Consider the following 18893-nt stretch of genomic DNA (forward strand, 5'->3'; position numbering starts at 1 on the left):
ATATTTTTCCCCATTTATCTTCAGACAGAGTGGTAGGGAGAGAGAAGGAGAGAGAAACATCAACGTGAGAGAGACACACCGACTGGTTGCCTCCTGCACGACCCGAGCAGGATTGGGGACTGAACTGCAACCCAGGTACGTGCCCTTGACCGGAATCGAACCCACAACTCTTTGGTCTGTGGGCCAACACTCTAACTGCTGAGCCAAACCGGCCAGGGTTCTGTATATTTTTATACAGAATACCTTCAGGTTGTCTAATTCATGTGATCCACCAGTCCTTGAAGGAAGCTATGATTATCCTAATTTTAGAGATGAGAGGCTTAGGGCAGAGAGGCTGCCAAGAACACTCCCAATCTACTGTTCTGAGCTCACCACACAGCATTCAGACCCTGCCAAGTACTGGTAGAGATCCCTGTAAACATACCTGGGGCCCTCTGGGCTCAGGACCCCACCCTGGTCCCTTTGGGTGGAGCACTCAGCTGACTGCAGCCATATCCTCTGGGGTGGCTGTGGTCTGCACTGGGAGGCATTGACAGGGAGCCTAGGTTTGCTGCTGGCAGAAATCTGTTCCTCTTTTCCCCCCAAGGCCTATGAAGGCTCCTAGTCACCTCAGGCGCTCAGGCTCCTGGCATCACCAAGGCTTTATGAATATCATTGATCCGGGTCTGACCTTCAAAGCCGAAGTGACTCCCTACCCACCCCACACTCATACCCACGTAAGCATAATGCACCCAGTCCTATCCACATACACATACTTCAACATGCAAATAAATACATAGTTGCATGCACATGGGTGTATCTCCACTCATCCCTGTATCTACTCAACACACTCATACGTACCTTCCCATCAATACACACTCACATACCTAGGTGACCTGTGCTGACCTGTGAGAGAGAGTGTCGGTCATGGCAGGTCACAGAGAATCACCAAGGTTTCTAGGGCCTTTTACAGGAGTGTGTGGCCTACCTGAGTACCTAGTTGTTTTTTGTCTGGTGTTCCCATATTGCCTCTTTGGATAATGTCTATTGATCTATTTATCATCACCTATCTGCTGTTGAGCCCATCATTAATTTTAAAATTTCAGATATTGTATTTTTTAGTTTTAAATTTGTATTTGTTTCTTTCTACTTTCTTTTCATTTTTCTTTATATATTTGATCATAATTATATTAGCTGTTTAAAAATACTTGTTTGCTACTTTCAACATCTGGGCTACCTCAGGGTTGGTCTCCAATTATTCTTTTTTCTTGAATATGGCTTTTACTTCCTATGTCTAGTAATTTTGAGTTATATCCTACACATTGTGATTAAGACTGTGGATTTCTGTTTGTTCCTTTGGAAGAGTATTGGTTGGCCCCAGTTCTCAATTCTCTTCCGCTGCAGTAGGAGCAACCTAAAGTTCTGTTCAGACTTATTCTTTTGTCTGTTTTGTTTTCAGTCTTATGTAGGCCGTTTGGGTCAATCAGAGATTTGGGCAGCATTTAGATGCAGAGTTTGGGGTGCCCTCGGCATGGCTTTCTTATTTGCAGGATTTTCCACACTTTCTGGCTTCTGCGGTATCTTTGCAATCTGCCCTCTCAGTTCTCAGCCAGTGAGACTGTGGATTACCTGCCAAGTTCTAGCCACCCCCAGCTCCAGCGGGAGCTGCCCTCAGGCAAGTGAACAGTCATGAAAACAGGAACCTCACCCAGGGCTGTTATCTTCTTTTAAGTGTTGACTCCCCTCAAGACTCTACCCACTTTTGGTCACTTCCAGTAGCCGTCAAATAGTTGTTTGTTATATTTTGTTCAGAGTTTATACTAGTAATAGTCTGCAAGAGGGTTGGCCTGATAGGAATTCTGCCATTACCCAAATCCCCCTATCTGGGATTCATTCCCCATGCTTCGCATCTTCCTCTACTCCCCCACCCTCACTTGCTGGAAAGTTACTATTCACCCAAGGATTTGCACAGGTGCCCAGTCTTTCCTCAAGAGACTAAGCAGAAGCAAGGCCCTGCTCCTCTCAGAGCCTGTACTATACTAGGCGGAATCCTTGAACTCTGAATGGTATCAACCACTAGGAAGAGCATTCCAGGGGAGAGAACATCTCCTTATGGGCAGGGACCTGGGCTTGTTCTGTTCTGTGTCTAATGGGTATTACAGTTTGCTGGAAAGGAGCTGCCCAGGGAAAACCGTGACCACCTTCTCCCTGCAGACCTGGCCTGTCTGGGAGAAGTGGCTTCCGCTGGCAGCAGCGTGGAGCCAACTGTTTGTGCCTTGTGTCTGGAAAAATAGATGATGCCACGGAGCTAGACATTTTCTGGTAACCAAGGCCCAGCCAAGGCTGTCATAAAAGTTCTTGTTTCTGTTCTGTCCATAGAGAGCTGATTTCTTTTGTTGTTGTTGTTAAAATGCAAATGAACTCTGTTAAGTGGACTCTGTTGAGCTATTATGGCTAATGACCTAAGATTCTGACGCAAGGGAGCCAGACAAGATGTAACCCCCATGCAAACTCAGTGACAGCTTCAGAAATGAAAGGATTTGAGGAGGCTGAAGAGTCAAGAGCAGGGGCTTTGCCATCAGGGAGACCTGGGTTCAAATCCTGCCTTTGCCACCACTACCTGTGTGACTTTGGTCCTGTGTGAGCGTTGGTTTCTTCATCTATGAATAACATCGTCTGCATGCATGGGCATCTCCCTCTGTCTCTCCCCCTGGGCAGGGAGTCTGCCCTTCCTCCCGGATGCCAAGGCCTTCTCAATGTCTAGGCAGCTGTTGGAAACTTGACTGAACACATGAGTTCTCTATGGGTTTGTCTACAATTCTGATTCCCAGACTGACACCGAGAGATTGTGATTCTGTCTGTCTGGATGGGGCTCAGGAATTTGCATTTTTTTTATAAGTTCCTGATGTGATTCTGAAGCAAGTGGTCCATGCACTACATACTGAAAATCACTGGCCAGTGGGAGAGACTGGCCAGTATCAGATCTTAACAATTTAGTAGAGAAACCATTAAAAAAAAAAAAAAGAGGGGCCCTGAAGCGAACCTGAGAGCTCAGAAAATTACTTGCAGAGGAGCTGAATCTTGGACTCTGAATGGGCATTAAGCATATGAAAGAGCATCCAGGGAGGGAACAGCATTGGAAGAGGCACAGATACATGAAGTGACATGTGGGTGGATTCCTGACCAGAGCATTACTGTTCATGTATAAACTACAAGCTCGACAAGGGGGATGTGGGACACTAGGAAGCGAGGGGCAGGCCCTGAACAGCTCTGGAGGCCGAGCTGGAGTGTTTGGACTGTTTCCTAGGGGCAGGAGGGAGCGCTGGGGTCAGACATGAAAGATTAACTCTAAGAGGAGAGCCTGAGGGCAGAGAGGGCAGTCAGGAGGCTGTTTAGGTTATCCAGGGAAGAGAGGTTGGAGGTCTGAATGGGGCAGTGGTGCTGGGGGTGGGGAGAGGTGGGCAGGTGAAAAGTCATCAGCTCAGTGATTCATTCGATGTGAGGGAGTGGACGAGAGAGCAAGTGAAGAGGAGGGACTTGGGAGGGTTTCCAGGGACTTGGGCACCTAGGGTGCTGGAGCCATTCATTGATATAGAAGACGTAGAAGCAGCAAGTTTGGAGGGACATACTGGGCTCTGTGTGGGGTGTATGTGTTTAGGGAAGTGTCGAGTAAGGAGTTGGATACCTGGAACCAGAGCTCAGGACTGAGGTAGGCCTGGGTGTAGATTGGGAAGCCATCACCACCTCCTCTTTGAAGGTGTGAGAGTAAATGTGGTCCCCTGTCACAAAACAGTAGGGAACACCAACATTTTAGGGGCAGAGAAAGAAAGGGCATCCTACAAGGGACCAATAAGGAACAGCAGTTAAAGAGGCAAGGAAGCCAGAAACAAGTAGTGTCCTGAAAATCAAAGGAAGAAAAAAGAATGTCAAGGAAGAGGAGTGGTCAGCAGGGTCAAGTACATCAAGTAGAGTCTGGCCTATAGTGTCCTTACAATTTGGAGATGAAATACCTACTGGCAACTATAGCAAGAGTAGCTTCAATGGGCAGAGATGGTATAAACCAGACCACTCAACTTAAGCAATGCGTGGGAGGGGAGGAAGTGGAGACTATGGATTTAGGGTCCTTTTCCAAGAAGCATATCATTTGAAGAGAGGTGAGAGATCAGCAGATAGCTAGAGAGCTACTTAGTGACAGGGAGGATTTTTTTTAAGGATGTGAGAATTTTGAGAATGTTTCTTGGACGAAAGGAAAGAATCAGTAGAGGATGAGAGGTGGAAGATACAGAAGACAAGGAGACAGCTGAGACAGCATCAGCCAGGGAAAGAGAACCAGGACCAAGAGGACCCCGAGGAGAGGCTTGCTTTGCACAGGAGAATGAGGAAATACTCAGAGCCCGGAGGGATGCGGGGATAAGGCTGGACACATGTAAACAACTTTGCAAATACCCTTTAAATCTGGCTCTGCCACTTCCAGCACTTGATACTAGGAAAGTAACTTAACACCTCTTATACTCTGTTTCTTACCAGTGACATACAAATACCAATGAACATAATCCCTGACATAGGTTATCAGGATTAAATAATGCACGTAAAGCAGTTAGCACAATAGCTGGCAAATGATAAGTACTCAGATGCTTTAGTCATTGCTGCAGTGGTTATCATTGTTGCTATATTAGAGTGTAAAACCAAGGAATTGAAGTGTTTATACCTCCTATTGTAGAGTTTTATGTCATCTTCTGAGAGTATTTATGCTGAGGATGTAACGGGGGTAAAACAAAGGGGAGAATGTTATTAACTAGTGCTGATATGGATGGAAGCAGGAGGTAAACAAGGACAAGACATACTTTTATATTTAGATTTCAGGTACTCTTATATTCCTTCTTAAAAGATTCAAATTTCCATCTGTAAAATTCCCCTTCAGTCTAAAGCATGTCCTATAATGAGGGCCCACTGGTTACAAATGATCACAGCTTCCCCTTATCTGAAAATGTTTTTGTTTTGCCCTCATTGTTAAAGGAAGTTTTCACTGGCTATAGAATTCTAGGTTGACCTGATGGTGGTTGTTTCTTTTGGAACTTTAAAGATTTGTTCCACTGTCTTCTGTCCCACATTGTTCTGATGAGAAATCAATGATCGTTCTTGTCATTGTTTCCTTGTGTTTAATGTGTGTTTTATTTCCTGCTGCTGGTAAGGCTTTCTCCTTCTCTTTGGTTTTTAACAATTTGACTATGACATGCTTGGGTGTGGTGTGCTTTGTATTTATCCTGTTTTAGGTTCACTAAGCTTCTCGGAATTGTGGGTTGGTGTGTCTACTCAAATTGGGACACATTTTTATCGTTATTTTTTCAAAAAAATTTTTGTTGATTTTGTTTCTATTCTTTTTATGAGAATCTAATTGCATGTATATCAGAGTGCTTGATATCGTCCTTGTTCCTGTGGCTTGATCCTGTGTTCACTTTTATTGCATCTTTTTTCTTTCTGTGCGTCAGTTTGAACATTTCTTTTGGCCTTTTGTCAAATTTCGTCAAGTTCACTGACCTTTCCTCGACGGTGTCCTAGTTGCCATTATTTAAATTCCGTGTATTTTTATTTTAGGTATTGTATTTTTTAGTGTTAGGATTTTCATTTTTTCTTGTAACATTTTCTTATATCTCTTGAAATTCACCCGCCATGTCCATCTTTTCCTTTATATTTTAACATTTATATCAGTTATTGTAAAGGCCTGTCTGCTAATCCAATACCTGGGTCATCTGGGTTCTGTTTCTGTTAAGTTGTTCTTTTGATTATAGCTTGAATTTCCTGCTTCTTCACTTGTCTAATGCTTTTTTTTTTTTTATTGTGTAGGGGATATTGTGAATAATAAGTTGTAGAGTTTCTTGGATTCTCTTACCTTCCTCTGATGGATGTTGAGTTTTATTTTAAAAGGCAATTAAAATATGGGCAGCTGCCCTGGCCAGTTTGGAGCATCGGGCCGTGGACCCATGAGTTGTGGGTTCGATTCCAGTCAAGGACACGTACGTCGGTTGCAGTTTATTCCTGGCCCTGGTCGGGTTGTGCAGGAGGCAACCAGTCAATGTATCTCTCTCACATCGATGTTTCTTTCTCTCTCTCTCCCTCCCTCCCACTCTATCTGATGATAAATGGGGGAAAAAGTGTCCTTCGGTGAGGATTAACAATAAATAAATAAATAAAATAAAATAAAATAAATATGGGCAACTGACTTTTCTTTTTCAAATCCTCACCTGAGGACATTTCTGCATTTTATCTTCAGGCAGAGTGGGAGGGAGAGAGGGGGGAAGAGAGAGAGAAAAACACCGATGTGAGAGAGACACACTGACTAGTTGCCACCCACATAACGCCAGCCAGGGCCAAGGACAAACTGCAGCCGAGGCATGTGCCCTTAGCAGACTCTCTGGTCCGCGGGCCAGCACTCTAACTGCTGAGCCAAACTGGCCAGGACTGGGCAGCTGACTTCTGTTGGAAGGGTTACTTACCATATTTAAACTTTAAGGTAGGTCTCTGGTTTTCCCCTTAGTCATCTGAAATGACTTCATTTTTCCAAAGCTGGCCCTTCGGGTCTTGTTCCTGGGGAAGCCTTCTCACCCAGCTTTCTCCTCCCCCTCCCTTCTGTATCACTCCCTAGAAACCCTGTCCTCGTGCTTACTTAGCTCAAACTCACTTCCTGTGAGAGTGACAAGAAGGTTCACTGTTGAGAGGGTGGGACCAGGGGGCAACAGAGCAGGACCCATCCTGGACTTGGCATGGGTGGCCCCATTTTTCTGCCTGGATCACTGAGCTTTTGCCCCGTTGCCTGAGATGTTTCAGTTTTGATCTTTCTGTGCTTTTCTCTAATAGGCAACCATCGGAATTGACTTCTTGTCCAAAACCATGTACTTGGAGGATCGTACGGTGAGTGCCTGGCCTCAGAGCTGGGAGGATGGGGAGGGCTCCTTTGGGCTTATCACCTGGACCCTTAGCTGGGCACCACTGAGAGCCCGCGCCTGCCCTAGTGCTGGCAGCGCCAACATCACAGAACCAGGACCTCACTGCAGCCCCCACCCTCACCCTGAGGGCCTCGCTGCCCCTGCTGATCCCCTGCCCTCCCTGCGACAGGTGCGACTGCAGCTCTGGGACACAGCGGGCCAGGAGCGGTTCCGCAGCCTGATCCCCAGCTACATCCGGGACTCCACGGTGGCCGTAGTGGTGTACGACATCACAAGTGAGTGTGGGGCCTGGGTGCCAGGGGAGAGTAGCTCACAAGGGCTCCAGGGCCCAAGTGGAGCCTGGGCCAGACTGCAGTGTGTGTGTGTGTGTGTGTGTGTGTGAGTGTGAGTGTGTGTGTGAGTGTGTGTGTGTGTGTGAGTGTGTGTGTGTATGTGTGAGTGTGTGTGTGAGTGTGTGCGCACGCACTCCTACCCTCTGAATGCAGGAAGGCAGGTGCTCACAGGTCGAGGATCAGTTGCCTTTGAACACCTGAACACCGGCGTGTTTTCCACCTTCCCCCACCCTCCTGCGACAGTCATGGGTGTACAGGTTGGCCTGCTCAGAACAGGGGCCTGTGTGCGGAGGTGAGCAGAGATGCCCGCAAGGCTGGCCCTGCTTCCAGCCCTCGGCTCCCTCACTGGCCCTGGCTGCAGGAAAGACCCCTACAGAGCATCTTCTCTGTGTACCTGTCGAGGTGGGAGAAGACGCTGGTCCCTGGGCCAGCTTGACCCAGCAGCCGTGGCTTTGTCAGCTGCATCCCAGCTCCGCAGGCCCCTCGAGGGGAGGCTGAGCAGGTCTGGAGAGCTGCGGGTGGCTTCACTTCTCCCACACGGTGGCTCTCCTAGCCCAGCAGCTGTCCTTGAGGGTGCCTGCACAGCCCTGAGGGAGGCTCGTGGGGCTGGGGGTCGGGGTGGGGCCTGGTGCAGGGCCCCACCGCCCAGGCGGGTGTGATAGAGCCCACCTGGGAAGCCCTTGGGCTGCGGCCATGCCTAAGGTGGGAAGACACCCAGGGCACTGCCCCAGCCTGCTGTCCCTGCCGCCCGCCCACCCCCCGCCCCCTGACCATAGGCTCCCTGCTCATCTGAGTGCAGTGGAGCTGGGCTCGTGCAGCCTGACATGGAGCAGGGGAGGGACCAGGCTGTGGGAAACAGGCTGCTTCCCCTCCCCTTGGGTGTGCCGGCTGCTGAGTGGGGGCATCGCCCTATGACTGCTCCTCTTCGAGGTCTGTCACATCTCTGACTGAGGACAGCTGCCCTGAAACGGCCTTGCCTCTCCTGGCATCTTCTGCTCCTGGGGCTTCCTTCCCCCTCCTCTTACTTAGAGACCTGAGGGTTCTTTTCGGAATCCCCCGTGGCCTTCCCGAGCCCCCCCGTGAGAGTCCAGTCCACTCTGTAGGGCCCTCCTCTCCTAGAAGCTGCAGTGTCCCCAAGCCCCTCCACGGTTTCCAAGCACAGCCAAGTCCATTGCACCCATTTTTCACTCTGCTCTGAGCCTTCAGAGACAGGTGTGACCTTCAGATGGGCCCCTGGAACCACTAGTCCACATAGCAAATCATGACACTGTGACCTTCCAGACTGGGTGACTTCTCTCCCCCAGGGGTGGCTCAGCAATGCAAAGCCCTCTCTGGGACCCTCGGGCACAGCTCCACAAACACACGTGGGCCTGGACCCCTGGCCTGTGTGGCCTGTGCCCCAGCCCCTCCCGGGTGTCTGGGGTACATGCTGCCTGTCCCTCCTGCTCCCTTCCACCTTTTCCCTCTCCCCGGGCAGCGGGATCTCACGCCCTGTTCTATCCCCACTTTCCACCTCCAGACCTCAACTCCTTCCAGCAGACCTCTAAGTGGATCGATGATGTCAGGACGGAGAGGGGCAGTGATGTCATCATCATGCTGGTGGGCAACAAGACGGACCTGGCTGACAAGAGGTAAATGCAGGTTGAGCTCACTCTCCACACCTCAGCGCCTCCTCCTGGACAGGGAGTTCTGGGATGCATGGGTAGCAAGCACCCTGTCTGTCCTGCCCCAGGCATCTGGGAAAGGCCCCGTCAGGTTGCTGGAGGCTTTGAAAGCCCCTGGTAAACCCCTGCCCATGTCATCTCTGAGGCCCCACCTGTACTGCTGGCAGGGGCAAGGCAGGGGTGCTCCTCTGCATCGTCTGCAGGGAGCCCCGGGCACCTGGCCCCGCCCAGCAGTGTGTGGTCTGGGAACTGGCCACAACCAACAACACAGCTGCAGACACAGCGGTCCCTCGGGCTCCCGCCGACTTCTGCCTGTGCTTTGTGTCTCTGCCCCTGTGAAAGGCCCACGCCAGTGTGGGTGTGACTGTGAAGGTCCTGGTCTCCCATGGTAACCTCAGAATTTCTGGTCTGGCACTGTGTCTAGATGTGACACTTCGTATGAAGAGGGTGCTTCAGGGTGCAGGGCTGACTTAGAGGCCACTTAATACATTTGTCCACTTATTTCAGGGGACCCAACTTGGTTAGATAAAGCGACAGGTCATGGACTGTGGGCTTCCTGAAATATACTCTGACCATCTGAATTACAGCATACTTTATTAGCATCCTGTTCTGGAAGTGAAGAAAATGGGACCCAAAGCCTAGCTCCTTTGCTAAGTAGGTGACCTTGGGGCAGTCACTTTTAACCTCAGGGTTCTCATTTGGGAAATGGGACTGATGACACCACCCAGAGAGGCCGTATGTGGCTTGAAGCGCTTTACAAATGTAGTCTCTGGCAGTGGTGACTATTGAGAAAGGCAGGTATGGGACAGCCCCACCCACCGACGGGAAGATTCTACAGGAGTAGAGAAAGGGCTGGTGTGTTCTGCTGTGCCCTTCATCCCCGTGGGCTCCCGCGGCCCTGCCGGGCGGGCCCCTCTTCTCTCAGGCTGGCTTCTCTCCTGAACTGATGTCCCCCTCCCCTCCTGTGCAGGCAGATAACCATCGAGGAGGGGGAGCAGCGCGCCAAAGAGCTGAGCGTCATGTTCATCGAGACCAGCGCAAAGACGGGCTACAACGTGAAGCAGGTAGGATGTGCCCGGTGCTGATCCCTGGCCCAGCTGGGCCATGGCGCCCCCGTGTGGCTTCCGGCATTGTCAGCCTCAGGCTGCCCTACCTCTCCCCAGTGGGCCAGTGACTGGGTTGGGGCAGCCAACCAGAGCACCCCACCTGAAGGGGAACAAGCTTACCTCCAGAGGTGGTAACACATACAAGAAGGAAGGGGCACTGACCCTCAGGGGGTGTCTGGAGAATGTCACCATTAGGCACCATACAGCAGCCAGCTCCATGGTCCCTGTAGCATGTTGTGAGTGTCCAGTCGCCAACTTCCAGGTGGCTGAAAGAAGCATCGTTTCCCTAGCATCTTACCTGACTGCGGATGGGGGCGCAGGGGACCATGCCTTGTGCTTGGCGAGAACTTTGGTGTTGGAGGGCCAGGCAGGCTCGGAGAAAGGAGCCCACCTTTGGTGCCCCGGAGCTCCCAGGAGGGGACAGGCTGGGTGAAGCAGAATCATCAGAGGAGCCGTAGGGGATCCACAGACCCCAAGGAGTCCGTGGATGCAAGTCAGCAGGTCTGCAGACTTGGGCTGGAGAAGCTGCAGCTTTATCGGCACTCACATCTGACTGCCCTGTGGTGGTGGTGCCTTCAGCGCTGAACGTAGGCAGCGAGACCGTCAGAGCAGCAGCCCTGAGTCTTCATCACATAGACATCACAGCTGGGTTCTTGTCACCTCACAGTGTTGCAGTACCTTGAACTTGACACCCACCACTACTTCAGTATCACGGTGGTTATTAGACACACGCCAGCTCTTGCTGTTGAGTAGGTTCATGCGTTGTCACCAGTTTGTACCTTGGAAGATTTTAGAAGTGTGTCTCAGTCCCAAATGGTTTCCTTCATGCTCCTGTGTAGCTGAGGCCACACACTTCGAAGGAGCATGTAGGTGTCACCAGACGGTGGGAGGGGTCTGTGGTTCACACAAGGTTAGGAGCCCCTGCCGTCAGGAAGGAGAGGACTTGGAGAGGTGGTGGGGAGGGAAGGTGTCCCAGGCAAGGGGGACCCTATGAGTAAAGGTGTGGCAGGAGGGGTGCCTGTGGCCTGGGGAGGGGACACTGAGTGAGGAGCATGGCTTGGCTCGGTGCCACTTCTGCCTGCCGCCCCCACAGCTGCCCGGGAACACTAGACAAGCTGGCCATGGAGCACTTGGCCTGGATGCGGTGAAGATTCACACCACGTGGACAGTGCCAGTGGCTGTGTGGAAGGTGGCAGAGGAGAGGGAAGAGACAGAGTGGGAGCCCCAAGCTCCAGGACCGTCCCCCCAATTGGAGTGACGGCAACATGGCTCCATTCACTCCCATCCCCTTCTGGTCTTGTTGGGTGTAAGGCTGGGGCTGCCATGGCATCTCCTGGAGGAGGGAGCTGCCTGTCCCCAGGGGCACAGGAGACGCTGGGCTGCTGGGCTTCGCACCCTCATGGAAAGTCATGAGGAGGGAAGCAGGGGGCAGGTGGCCTCTGTGCCAATGGTCAAGGTCAGGGGTCAGGGGTCAGGGGTCAGGGGTCAGGGAGATGCCGATGCCCCCCTCCCAGAATGCTCTGGAAGCCACATAATGGTCTGAGCAGGAGTTCACTGTGGTCAGTTGAAACCTTGTGGTTCAAAGGAATCTCCATGCAGTTCAGACACCTGGACCCTAAACGTGATCATATCTTCTCTCAGAGACCCACATGGGACCCCCAAGAGCTGCCTTCTGTCAGTTTGGCCACTGGCAGAGCTGTGACCATTTTGACATTCAGACAGGCAGAGCAGGCCTGCGTGGGACCGGCCATGGAGAGCCCAGGAGGAGTGGCCCCGCCCTCTGCACCCCCGCTGGGCTCTGCATGCCCAGCCCTGTCCGCAGCCCTCCCACAGGGCCCCACCCCCTGCCAGGCAGACCAGTGACTGCCATTGGGGCCCTCATTGCCTCTGGCCCTGGGCGCTCCCATAGGGCCCTCACCGAGCCTGGCTGCTGAATAAGGCTGGGCTCTGGGTGAACCACGACGAAGACTCACCCTGTCCTCAGAGATCTCACGCGAAGTTATGAGCCCAGAGCCACCGGGCTCCTGCAGCAGGTGTTCATGGCGAGGGGCAGCGTTCAGTCTCTGGCGCCTTGTACTCTGCTCTGAGCTCTGTCAGCTCCGAGGTTCCCTGTCTGCCAGCACCTGACATCCCGCCCACCCTGCCCCAGCACACCCCCCACACACACATTTCTCCCCACGCACATTACACACACACACAGAAACCCCACATGTGCACATACACACCACACACACATTCACACACACACAGACGCCCCACACCCAGATCCAAAACACCCCGCAATATCACGCTCACACGCCTGTGTGGTTCTCTCAGAGAAGTCTCTCTCTGCTGTGACTGTGTGGCCCTGGCCCCCAGCACCCAGCTGCCTCAGTGTCCGTGAACTTGTAGGACTCCCTGAGGAGAGAGAGAGTCATTCGTCTCAAAGTTGGTCCCCCATACATGGTCCCTACATGGGCAGTGGGACAGAATCCCTCCTAAGGGTTGTCTCCCAGGTCTAGATCATTGCCTGCACCGGGGTGGGTCCCTTTCAGTCACATGATGCATGCTCAGCTCCTTGTGACACCCCGGCCAGCCTGCTGGGCGCGAAGCCTGCCAAGGCCCAACACAGGCACTGGGGTGGGGGAGAGAGGTCAGTGCAGTCCCTGCCCTCCAGGACACAGTGGGACAGACAGGATAGTAAAGCCCAAGGTCAGGGTGAGTGGAGGCAGGAGGGGGAGACGGGTGCGGGGGGCTCACGCGGCATCTCCCCCTCTTTGCAGCTCTTCCGACGTGTGGCGTCGGCTCTACCTGGAATGGAGAATGTCCAGGAGAAAAGCAAAGAAGGGAGTATCCTTTTTCTCTGATGAGTGAGTGAGAGATGTGTTGGAGAAGCCACGTACCCATCCAGGCATTCGCGTAGTGCTTCAGAGCAGTGGACGGACACTGGCCTTCCCGGCTAACCGGTACGGTGTTGGGGACTCCGTGTAGGGAGGAGGCTGGACTCCAGGGTCTTCCAGACCCGTCCAGCTCGAACCTCCTAAACTTTTACTTCTCAAACAGGGTGGGGATGCCAGAGGGCTGTGTAAGGAGTGATAGTATGGGTGGGGAATGAAATAGCGATGCTACCCTTATTTACAGTGAACATCGATCTGTGTTTCGTGGGTACAAGCAGACTCTCCACTGCAGGGACGGTTTCTTTCTCAGCCTACTCGGCACGAGACAGCCCCCCAGCAGATGCCTCCTCCCACGTCCTGCCTGCTTCCTGGGCCCCAGGCCGGAGCTCCCACTACTTATGGGGCGGGGTCAGCACGCCACTCACATGGTCCATCCCAAACCGCAGGCAACACCCAGAAGCTGAAATTGGGGTTCAGAGAGGTAGTCTAGTTTGCCCAATTAGAAGGCAGTTGTTTATGCCATGTTATGAAAAATGTTTGTTTATGTATATAATATATATGCACACGTAGATACACACAAAAACCTACATAAAAATATAATGGTAGCCCTGGATGGTTTTGCTCAGTGGTTAGAGCATCGGCCTGCGGTCCTGAGAGACCCGGGTTCGGTTCCCGCTAAGGGCATGTACCTCGGTTGCAGTTTGTCCCCAGCCCTGGTTGGTCGTGCGGGTGGCAGCCACTCGATGTGTCCCTTTCACATCGATGTTTCTCTCTCTCTTCCTCTCTCCCCCTCCCACTCTACCTGAACAAAAAATAGAAAAATGTCCTCAGGTGAGGATAAAAAAAAATATATATATATATACACACACACATACATACAATGGTAGCCCTGACTGGTTTTGCTCAGTGGTTAGAGCATCGGCCTGCGGACCGCAGAGTCTTGGGTTTGATTCCTGGTCAAGGGTACGCACCTCGGTTGCAGGTTCAATCCCTGGTCCCCATCAGGGTCGTGAGGAAGGTAACCAATCGATGTCTCTCTCACATTGATGTTTCTCTCTCTCTTCTTCCCTCCCACTCTCTAAAAATCAATGGAAAAATATCCTCGGATGAGGATTAAAAAAAAAGTTATTTGCCCCGCTGATGTGGCTCAGTGGTTGAGCATCGACCCATGCACCAAGAGGTCACTGGTTCAATTCCCAGTTGGGGCACATGCCCAGGTTGTGGGCCAAAATCCCCGGGGGAAGCATGCAGGAGGCAGCCAGTCAATGTTCTCTCTCATCGATGTTTCCATCTCTCTCTCCCTCTCCCTTCCTCTCTCTCTCTAAAATCAATAAACAAAAAAAAATTATAAAAAAATGTTATTTGTATACACACACACATAAGAAAATCAGAGCATAGGGAAAATAAAGGTAAGAAAACAAGGAAAAGGAAGAGATAACATCATACTCAAAACATATACCATGGATGAATGGCCAAAAAGTGGCAAGGAGGGAAAATGTGATTTTTAGGAGAAGCATGATTTAAAAAAAAATTTTTTTTTATTGATTTTAGAGAGAAAGGAAGGGAGAAGGAGAAAGAGATAGAAACATCAATGAGAGAGAGCATCAATTGGCCATCTCCTGCATGCCCCCCACAGGGGATTTGGCCCACAACCTGGGCATGTGCCCTCATGGGGAATCAGTGACCTCTTGGTGCCTGGGTTGATGCTCAACCACTGAGCCACACCAGCCAGGCAAAGCGTGGTTCTTCTATAGTACAGTTGTTCCTCTGTATCTACAGGGGATTGGTTCTAGGACCACCCCCCACCCCCCACACCCCTATGGATACCAAACCCCTCAATGCTCAAGTCCCTTCAATAAAATGGTATAGTATTTGCATATACCTATGTACATCCATCCTCCCATATACTTTAAATAATCTCTAGATTACTTATAAAACCTAATACAATGTAAATGTATAAATAGTTGTTAACTGTATTGTTTAGGGAACAATGACAAAAATAATGTATATGTTCAGTACAGATGGCACTGTTGTAGGCTTAACTACACACATCAGTAACAACATAACATTTTTTTTTCCAAACGTTTTTGATCCATGATTGGTTGAATTCATGGTAGGGCCAACTGTGCTTAAAGTCAGAAGAATCTCTCCGATAGCCCTTAAATAGGGGCCACAGAAACATCCCTAGGATGCCAGCAACAGCTCCCATAGCAGGCCTTATACCACCCCCCCCTCTCCCTGACCCCAGTGCAGTCCCACAAGGGCCCAAGCCTGGCCCAGGAAGTTATTCTGTGTGGTGTGGAGGGCCTGGTCCTCAGCTGGGATCAGGCCTGGCATTAAGGTTTCAGCCTGTTGAGGGCAGAGGGAACAGCTTGCCTGTGCAGTCTGAACCCATTCCAATGGACATTCTGATTGGTGCTTCTCCGGCCTACAGTCCCCTGGGCACCAATGGAAAGGCTGGAGAGGGAGCTGGGCTGAGGCCCTTCCCCAGGGATGTGGCTTCTCACAGTAGCATCCTCAGAGTCTAAGTGAAACGAAATGACTAGAGCTTGAGAGATCCATGTTGCCGCAGCAAACTAGGGCAAGGCCCACGTAGCCCTGTGCTTTGAGCTGTGGAATCCTTGCCTGGCCTTCAGGCTCTCCACCTCCAGGGCTCTTTGGGGTGGGGCTGAGGCCTGGGCTGGGAGGGGAGGGAACTGCATCCTCCCTCCCCAGCCCAAGCAGTCTGGGTGTTTGTGGAGGGACAGAAGGGCTGCCAAGGGCTGCGTAGGGGTGCACAGGGAGGGGCGTGAGACAGGGTGGCAACTTCTCGGTGAGAGTCGTCTTCCTTAGCCCAGCGCCCTGCAGTGATCGACATTAAGCTGGACAAACCCCAGGAGCCCCCAGCCAGTGAAGGCGGCTGCTCCTGCTAATGCAGCCTGACCTGACGGCTTCCTCCGACACTACTCGCTTGTTGTGTTGCTTCCTATTGGTTAGCTTCCTAAAGGGGGGTGGGGAATGAGCTTATCAAGATGGGAGGATTTTTCTTTTCTCTCTGTCTCTAGGAGTCGGGTGGGGTGGGGAGGGAGGCTGGGCATCAGGGATCACGTCACTCTTAACAGCTGTTACTTAAACAACTATTTTTTGGTTTGGTTGTAATATATTGTACTTTATTAAGATTGCCAAAAACTGTTGAAATTTAAAAAAAAAATTTAAATCATGTGTATACAACTTTTTGCCAGATAAAAATGTAGTCATTTTTATTTGAAAGATGTGCTTTTTTTGTTTTTGTATATTTGTAAACTTACAGAGAACCTTTTCCACACACCTCCTCCTTCCTGTCCTCTTTGAACTATTCATGACCTCTGCCCTCCTCCCACCCTGCAGCCCGATGAACCAAAACATTAACTGGGCCATTTAATTAGGCTCCAATCCCGGACCATCTGGCCCTGACCAACCAGGCCCCACCAACCAGGTCCACCCTGGTTAAACCAAACACTGATTGAACAGAGCAGCCTCTGAGAAGGCAGTCCTGCCTCTGTCCTTCTTCTGTGGCCAGGGGGGGACATCAGGTATGGCCCCGAGCTGACCAGGTCTTGTGGACTGCAGGGAGCCCAGCAGCAGGCCCCACTGCAATTACTTCTGCCTCTGCCTTCCCTACCTGAACAGCTTGAAGGCGGTGCAGGGCACTTGCCACGGGCAACCTTGTGTTCTCTGTGGTCTGCCCAGAGGGAGAGGTCATTGGAAGGAAGGACGGGGTGGTGTTGGCAACTGTGGGCAGTGTCGATGGGTGGTTGGTTCACAGACTTGGGGAACCATGTGTACTTCTGAAAACGTTTTAACCAACCGGCCCAGCATTCAGCACACATATCTGGATTCAATCCAGGGGAAGAGCTAAGAGAGATGCCTTGTGTGCCCTCAGAGAGGGTTGTCCGCAGAACCACCACCTTGAAGATGCATGTCCTCGGGTTGCTAATATTGTGAGTGCTGTTCTGGAAAAGCTGACTCTGGCTGTGTTTGCCCCACCAGCACGGTGCAGTGGAAATCTTTGGGCACATACCATTGTGGGTGTTGTACCCACACGCTGGTTGCCTGAGAGTAGGGCTGAGGTGGGGTCTCCACCATCTTTGCCATTTTTGACTCATTTCTGAGAAGGGCTAAGTCTGAGGACCTAACATCTCTGAAGAGAACGCTCTCTTCTCGCTAAGTGATGTAACCCACTTTGGCCTGTATTCCAAGTAGACCCAGACTCACCAACCCTGAGCCTGCACCAAGCCAGGCCATGGACAGCAACTCGGGCCATAAAACAATTAACCCCGCCCTCTAAGCTGGCATTGACTCTTCCTCCAGGCTGCTGTTGGGCACGTCACAGATGAGCCAAATGACCATCTGGGGGGTGACGGGAGGTGAATTCCTCCACAAAGCAGTGCTCAGACAGGTTATTGCAGTGAATTCTGGAACTTCTCAGAAACTAATCTAAAATGGCAGCGAGTGAGTGCAGCGAAACCCGGCAGCACTCTTGTCCGGTGGGGTGGGCGGGACACACTTCCAGCTAAGGAGACTGTGTCAGAGCTGATCTTTACGGAGAAATGTATCTTCAGGTGAAGAAAAGAGGAAGCAGAATTCCCGCTGAGCTCCTCTTCCTAGAGGCAAAGACCAACGTACGAACGTAATTCCAGTGTCATGTGTTTAGTTTTATATGTGTGTACATAATTATATATAGAGATAGACTTGTGTATACACCTTCCACTCACGTTCTCACAGAGGTACATGTGCTCAACGTATATTCTTGTTTTTCCTGCTCTCGAGTCGGAACTTGCATTGTGATAACAGTTTTGAAAATTTCAAAAGTACTGCAACATGTTGAAATAAGAAGTACTTAATATTGTCAAAAAACTTGTGATTGTCTTGCCATCAATAAAATAACTACATAGATGTGTTAAACGACAGGCAAAAATAGCCCACGGGAATATGTGCACCATTTCTCCTTCTATGTACTTATATGCACGGGTGTGCATGCCACGCGGGCCAGCACCCCCCCACCACGGCACACCCCCAAGTGGTGCTTGTTGGAAGAGTACTTACTTACCTCGTGAGAATTTATAGGCGTCCCTGTGACAGCACGTGGCTGGGACGGCAGTGAGGCCATTGCGGTGGCCTCTGGGGCAGCCTCATTTGCAGGGATCTGCACTGGGTCTCAGTGAATGAATGTACGGTGGGGTTTTATTTTCTTGGTACTAAAGAGTAGCTTTTCTTAAAACATTCCTATTTAAAAAAAGGTAGAAACTCAGTTCCCTTCTCATGTGCACACGTATCCTAGGCACCAGGGACGCTATTCCATCACCGCCTACAGGAGCAGTGAGATAGTAGATACCGTTTGGCTTGACCTGGCCTCCGTGAGCCCCGCCTTTCCTAGCGCACACAGATCTCCCTTTGAGTCCAGGCTCTCCCCAGCCCTGTGGGCCTCTGACGGTGAGGGCAATTGCGCCATCTCGTCCTCTCATCTTGGTGGTGCCCTCCCATTTCCTGGTCCACCTCTCCTCAGGCCCGATTTCCACCCCTGGTTTCCTGGCGCATCCAGCCAGCCGGGCCTCTCGCACAGAAGTGCTATGTCCTTGGGCTCTCGTTCTGAGGAGGTGCCATCACTGTCCTTTCTTATAGGTCGGATCTGGATGCAGAGTGCAGGTTCAGTGATGAAATGATCAGGTTCCCTTGAAGATGTCCTGAAATCGCTTCGGCACAGTGACTATTACATCTTGGCCAAACCCAGAGGGGCTAGGACAAGGCAAAGTGGGGGAATGCTTTTAGGAAATGATCTGAACGTAGCCAGTAGTTCAGTCCCTCGCCTCAAAGACTAGCCCAGGAGGGGGGATGAGTGGGGCCATCTTCTTTAGACCCTCTTTTTTTCTTTGGGGACGTCAAAGAAAAGCGGTTGGTAAAGCTCGTGGTTTCACAAGCACTGAAAAATTGAGCCTAAGATGGAGAAGGCAGATGGCGTATTTTAAATGTGCAC

General features: G+C 51.2%; 1 protein-coding gene across 1 annotated transcript in view; it reads left to right on the forward strand.

Annotated features, from left to right (window-relative positions):
* Positions 1-18134, forward strand: part of RAB6B (RAB6B, member RAS oncogene family) — a 52096-nt gene extending 33962 nt beyond the window's left edge. The window contains exons 3-8 of the mRNA XM_036267495.1: positions 6835-6888; positions 7093-7198; positions 8775-8886; positions 9890-9983; positions 12788-12854; positions 15749-18134. Of these exons, the coding sequence (XP_036123388.1) occupies positions 6835-6888; positions 7093-7198; positions 8775-8886; positions 9890-9983; positions 12788-12854; positions 15749-15813 (498 nt within the window). The 3' untranslated portion in view covers positions 15814-18134. The remainder of the gene's footprint in view (positions 1-6834; positions 6889-7092; positions 7199-8774; positions 8887-9889; positions 9984-12787; positions 12855-15748) is intronic.
* The last annotated feature ends 759 nt before the right edge of the window (positions 18135-18893 follow it).

Source organism: Molossus molossus, unplaced genomic scaffold (assembly GCF_014108415.1).
Source record: "Molossus molossus isolate mMolMol1 unplaced genomic scaffold, mMolMol1.p scaffold_m16_p_18, whole genome shotgun sequence".
Taxonomy (NCBI): Eukaryota; Metazoa; Chordata; class Mammalia; order Chiroptera; family Molossidae; genus Molossus; species Molossus molossus.